The 6,752-nt window shown below is 37.3% G+C and overlaps 1 protein-coding gene across 1 annotated transcript in view; it reads right to left on the reverse strand.

Annotated features, from left to right (window-relative positions):
- Usp34 (ubiquitin specific peptidase 34) overlaps positions 1-6,752 on the reverse strand; it is a 190,561-nt gene that overhangs the window by 12,778 nt on the left and 171,031 nt on the right. Inside the window, exons 67-71 of the mRNA XM_013022457.1 lie at positions 5,973-6,036; positions 5,653-5,760; positions 4,565-4,669; positions 4,324-4,448; positions 2,998-3,121 (exon numbers count right to left, since the gene is read on the reverse strand). Of these exons, the coding sequence (XP_012877911.1) occupies positions 2,998-3,121; positions 4,324-4,448; positions 4,565-4,669; positions 5,653-5,760; positions 5,973-6,036 (526 nt within the window). The remainder of the gene's footprint in view (positions 1-2,997; positions 3,122-4,323; positions 4,449-4,564; positions 4,670-5,652; positions 5,761-5,972; positions 6,037-6,752) is intronic.

Consider the following 6,752-nt stretch of genomic DNA (forward strand, 5'->3'; position numbering starts at 1 on the left):
CAGGCCTCTTTTTAAGGGACTCTACCTTTCCCTTTTGTTTACTCTTTAGTACCTACAGCTCTGTTGCCCTCTGGAATTCTAATCTATAATTACTATATAATTTCCCTTTATCTTCTAATAAATCTATGTGTGTGTGTGTGTGTATGCATGTCAGTACTAGACTTGAACTCAGGGCCTCACACTCACTTAGTTTTTTTCACTCAAGGCTGGTGCTTTACAACCTCAGTCACATGTACTTCTGGCTTTTACTAGCTAGTTAGAGGTAAGGGTCTCACAGACTTTCTTGCCCAGGTTAGCAACCAAGATCCTCAGATCTGAGCCCCTTGAGTAGTTAGATTAGAAATGTCAGTGCTTGGCCTAATAAATCTTGAAAGGCTTGGTTGTCTATATAAAAACCATAAAGAGGGCTGGGAAGGTGGCTCAGTGGTAGAGCACTTGCCTTGCATGCTCGAGGCCCTGGGTTCGATTCCTCAGCACCACATAAGCAAAAAGAAAAAAGCCGGAAGTGGCGCTGTGGCTCAAGTGGTAGAGCACTAGCCTTGAGCTGAAGAGCTTAGGGACAGTGCTCAAGCCCAGAGTTCAGGCCCCATGACCGGACCCCCCCAAAAAACAAAACAAAACAAAAAAACCATAAAGAATTTTTTTCGTAAGTAGAAACTATAAACATAGGTTCCAATATAATTAAAGTATTTGAATAACCTCATCTTTGAATTAATTAATTCAAGCAAGATTCAAAAGCATAAGGAAGTAGCCAATTTAAATTTATCCTTTTTCTTGAAGAAATCACACAAATCAAAACTATAACTGGGTGCCAATGGATCACACCTGCAATCCTAACTATTCAGAAGGCTGAGATCTGAGGATTGTGTGCTTTGAAGCTAACCTGATTAAAAAAAAAAAATCTGAGACTAATCTACCACCAAAAAGCCATAACACAAGCTGCTGCTCAAGTGGTATGGTGCAAAGCTTGAGCTAAAAAGCTCAGGAATAGTGTCCAGGCCCAGAGTTCAAGCCCTAGCACTGGCATAAAACAAACAAAAAACACTTGTGGGTGGGGATAGGAGAGAGAAAATGAAGAAAAGAGTGACATTGTCCAAGAAGCATTATACTCATAACCTGACACCTGGAATTGTAACCCCTTTGTACAACTATTTAAAGAAGAACAAAAACAAAAATTCTTATCAATTCTCTGCTCACCACTGCAGTGTATTAATGTAGGCTTTATTTTTTTTCAAGACCCTTACTAGATGTCTCCCCTTGGAAATAGTCATTTTAGTTCCAGGAGGGAGTTAATGTCAAACTCTGGGACATAATCTTTCCATGTTTGGGAAAGTAGAAAGGACCGCATTGCTTTTAGGTTATTTTCTAACTTCACATCTGAGGTAGTATGGCTTGGTTTATATCTAGTGCTAAACCACCCACCACATTTAGTTATTTACATATAGTTCCTTAATTATATTTCATGTTCTCAGCACTCACAGATGGCAACATTCACATACTGTGGTAGTGGTGCAGTGAGAGATAGTGTTGATACAGAGAATAGAGTCAGTACTGCTACAAGATTACAAAAGTAATTTTAGTACAAAATATGAAAGTTAATTCGGTGTGATAGGTGTTATGTTCTGCTTCTCCCCTCCATGTTTAATTACCCTTGTTCACAAAAAGGAAGAACATGAATTACCTGATCAAAGCTGTTCAAATAAGATTAAAATATCCTCCCATTAACTTTTGGCATAAATTATGTGAACACAATTACCAGCAAGTCTGTACTACCTACCGGAACTCCTGAATGTCATCTCATACCCGAGTATTGTTACTGCTAGGTTTTAGGTTTTGCCAAGTGCACAACCGAGATGCATTTGCTGTTTCCTGGAACAGCAAATCTGAGGATATTTTTAATCCCCCTGTCCTGGCATTTTAGCCATATACTATATATGCATACTTTGCTAATGATAACAGGTGGGAGGAACAGTTTTCAAATTTGAATTTGCTCTAATCACTTACCAATAAGATAGTTCTTGAAGATGTTTTCCCTGATAGCTATTAACCACTGCCTTCCTCTTGGATAATGAAATCTACTTTACTCTATCAGGAATGGATCAAAATCTTTCCCATAGAAGGAACTGGGATTGAGATGGAGTACAAGGAGGAGTTCTAGGGTATAATACTATTCTATTTCTTGACCTATGTAGTAGTTTCATGAGTATGTTACTTCCTACCCTTTAAAACCAAACTACAGAGAGTAGCTAGGCTCCTGGGCCATCCCTGATGAAGTGAGAAGGTAGAACATAGAGTCTCAGAACTTGGAAGTTGCGTGGATTAAGGGACACTGCGGGGGTGGGGGGGAGGAATGTCCCTTCTAAAGACGTACTAGGTAGTGTAAAGTCACCCATTAGGAACAGTTCTCTTGATAGTACCTCAGGCACATCCTTGGAAAATTCACTGAAGGGTTTTCTTTTTCCTACATTTCCCCTTCCAAATTTCTCTTCTTCTCACTCACCTATTTTAGAAGACTTACCTCCTAATTACTCACATATGCACCTCTGCTTCACACTGGTGAGCCCACTTGCTTGCTACTGGCACTGCCAGCTCCAAAGCACAGCTGGCACTATAGAGCTCATCTTACCCTCAAGGTCATGGCTGGGGAAGTCCATCTCTAAGCCTGTCTCCCTAAGCAGAGCAGTTTTCTGTTTGTTTTATTTTACAGTTCTGCTGGGCAGATGGTGGACATGGGCTTCTATGTGCAAATGGGATCAGCCCTATTCCACACTCCTTTTATAGGCCAGCTGAAACTCTGGGCAGGAATAGTCAATGGAAACCAGTAAGTTGGTGTTTTCTTAATAAAAATTAAATGTTCCCAAGAATACGAACTAATATTTTTAAACATTCACTTTAAAAAATAAAAAAAGTATTGTCTCATATATTTTTTTCCCCTTCCTGAATGGCTAGGGTCTTCAAATAATTCAGTGGAATTTACTGCTCATCTTTTATACTTACTCAGCTTAACTAATGTTTCAGTAAATTTTTCACAGTTGATTGCAACTCGGCATAATAGATGGATGAACTGATGATAAGAAAAGAAGTAGTCTAGCAGCATACGATCATAAACGTCATCTTTGCCCTGAAGGTTAAAGATGATAAAATGGTTGCACTTAAATTGCATAATAAATTAAAGAGCATATTTTGTGCAAATGTAATAAGTTTAACTAAAAATGATTAAATATTTAAATTCTATAAGAATCTAGTTTTAAATTCTAAATTAGTAATGTTATTAAGATCTTAATTGTCATAAGTTTATTTTCAATGTGCAAATGCTATTAAAATGACCCATTATTTCTATATACTTTGATAGAATAAAATTACTGTAGGATTTTAACATGTGACACTTTGGTTCTATAGACATATCAAAAAGAATATGACTTTTGAAATAAATGTGAAGTTATTTGTGTAAGAGTATAGAATCATTTAAAATTTTTTTTTTGTCGGTCATGGGGCTTGAACTCTGGGCCTGGGCGCTGTCCCTCAGCTCTTCAGCTCAAGGCGAGCACTCTACCAGTTGAGCTACAGCGCCACTTCCGGTTATCTGGTGGTTTATTGGAGATAGGAGTCTCACGGTCTCTCCTGCCCGGGCTGGCTTTGAACTGCGATCCTCAGATCTCAGCCTCCTGAGTAGCAGGATTACAGGCGTGAGCCACCAGCGCCTGGCTTCATTTTAAATATTTTATCTTATGAGAATCTCTCAAGTATACTTAAGATCCAAAGATGGAGAGAGAACGTGAATGAAGTGTGAGTGAAGAAATACAAAGGGAAAAATTGTTAAAAAAAAAAAACCCAGAAAAACCCTTTGTCAATGTATCTTGTTTCTATAATTTAGAATTGGCATTATTTTAGAATAAGCATTAGCGGACAGACTAAAATGATGATAAAACAATCAGTGATATTATGCATAGGTCAAGAAGAATGTGATTTAAGGGCAATAAAAGAGGTCTTGATTATATGGTGAAATTTAAAAAATAGTTAAGTACCTAACTTAACTTTTCAGATTTAGATATATGACCCAGTTATAATTTAGTCTAGTGACAAACACTAAGGCTTACTATTAAGCTATTTTTTTTCAGGGGAAGGAAAACTTATTCCTTATGCTTATTGTTGATTTTGTAAATATTTAACCAGTATTTCAGAGCACTGAATGGAAAAAGTCCAATGAGTCCATTCTTAGGATCCACAAAATGATCACTTAAGTCTAATGTACTCATAACTGCCAGGGGGAAATTTCAAATTATTCTACTATAGAAACATGACTTTCCTGGCATCCCAACATACCTTACTGGTTTCCACCATTGTGGGCAAGAGGCACATATTGAGTTCAGGGCGCGGAGGCCGAATATTGCTTTTCCCTCCTATTAGCTTGATATTTTCTCGACAAGGGAAATAAGGTCCAAGAGACACTAAGACATTAAAAGTATACAATAAGAATAAATGGAAAAATAAATCTCCAAGATTCAGTGTGCAGAATGATTAATTGCCAACCATGTTCAAAATATTGTGCTAGATGAATACGTACTTGGTATGTTACTGTGATGGTAAGTACAATGGTTGTGTTGTAGAAATGGAACCAGAGTATGAAGAAAATCATGGGGACTCAAAAGCACAAGTTCCTTGAGGACATCTGAAAATTAAAACACAACTGAGTATTAAAGTACTGGATTTAAAGCTACCTGTTATTTTCAAACTTCTAAGTCTTGATGAAATTGTAGTATAGCAACCTTTGCAAACTGTCTTTTCCACAAAAAAATTAGTATCAGAATCCCAGATGGCAATTCTTTAGCTGGATTAACTTAATTCTTACTCACTAGCCTGTTGGAACGGTTCCCTTTACTGAAACATAGACACTATCCAAAATTTTAACTGTTGTTACTTGCTGAATCAAAGCAGCTGAATCTGAAACAGGTTCACTGCATTTATTTTAAGGATTAACTCATTATTCTGGGCTTGAGATTTGAACAAGCAACACTTGTCCTCATCTAAACTCTTTGGATGTATTTTCATGCAGGGAGTTTCAGATTTCAAGTAGAGACCCCCTCCAGAATAACAATGATGATGGGGAAGTAACTATACACAGAAGCCCAGTAACACTATCATGTTCTGTAAGATTCTAGTTCCTATTTACCACTATTTGTCACCCCAGATCCACTTCTTTTTCTTACCAAGGAGACTGAGTTCTACACTGATATGGTTCAAGACCTCAGGAGGGTTCCTCTGGAATAGCCAATGGAACAATCACTATGCATCCCTTCAGAGTGATGTCAACACTTTCTGGCAGGTTAACAATCCAATTGTTAACAACAACATAGAGACATCATCCTGTATATATCTATATGATTCAGCTTTGCTTTTATAGAATCAAGAGGATTTCAGAGCTACAAATTAGGTCAGTAAAGGTCAAAGAGCTCAAATATATTGAGTAACCACATGAGTAATTACTGATAGGTGAAAAAAAAATTAATTTTCTTAAGACCTGCCAATGTGAACTACACATAAAAGTATACATGTATTCCAAACCCCATAGGAATACTATCACTTTTCGAAAACACAAACCTCACAGAAATAATTTCTGGGTTTTTGCACATGTGGTTATTTCAAATAACTTACCTATACAGGCATTTCTTAGCTCTGGGGGGCTATAGGAATTAAGAAGAGTTAACAGTTTATGGGCAAATTCAATTCGTTCCTGCCACTGGATTAACGCTTGTTTCACATCTGCAAATATAAAAGCATACATAAAATAGCTTTTGAGAGATGACAATTTCTCACAATTTTTTATTTTGTAAACTACAGAATACTAACTCTAAGTGACTCAAATTTAATCATATTAAAAACATGTTTGGTGAAAACTAAGTGAATATGCCTTCAGTGTCTTTGTGCACTAGTTATTTTCTGAGTTTTGCTTTATACCTGGGCCATGATTATACTTGTGTTTCCACACGTCACTGGAGATGACAGGTGGGCACCACAGCATGGAGCCATTGTGCTTCCCTAGTAGCCAGAATAACAGGTATGTGCCATGAACTTTTTGCTTGAGCTGGCCTCAAACCAAGATCTCCTAATCCTGCTTTCCCATGTAGCTAGAACTACAGGCCTGCTGAGCCACTATGCGTGGCTAAGTTTGATAGATTTTCTTCTTTCAGGTCTTAGGCTCTTGAGTAGCCAGGATTACAGACTTGAGCTACTGGTGTGCAACATAGACTTCTTAAAGCACATGTTTAGTGTTAAATATATGCCACTTATTTGTTGTTGCTGTTGCCCAAGCGGGTTTCCTGAATCAAAGTAATTTTCCTTGCCTCTCAAGGACTAGGGCAGAAAGCAGCATGTATCTGTCCCATGTTGGAACTATAGGTAGCAATTATGTTCCTCTTTTTTAGGAATATATATGATATTCAGTGTTCATACTATCTTATATAAATGTAAGAGTTGTGTTTTATAGTTAACTTTCCTTGAAACAAAATAATGGTAATTTGAGCCATGGAGGTTTCTAGGACAGAAAACCTTCACGAAAGAAACTTAACTTTGGTTACTGTGTTTAGAATTGTTTATCTAGCTCCTAAATCTTAAACAGTTGTGGTATATTTGCCTGTTTTTCAGACATATATAGAGATTTCACCAGAACATTCCAGTTATATAACCAAGAGGACAGGACAAAAATTTCCTGCTTAGCAAGCTTAAGCAACTTTCTGCACAGAATCTAGAAGACA

This window comes from Dipodomys ordii, unplaced genomic scaffold (assembly GCF_000151885.1).
Source record: "Dipodomys ordii isolate 6190 unplaced genomic scaffold, Dord_2.0 Scaffold63, whole genome shotgun sequence".
Lineage (NCBI taxonomy): Eukaryota > Metazoa > Chordata > Mammalia > Rodentia > Heteromyidae > Dipodomys > Dipodomys ordii.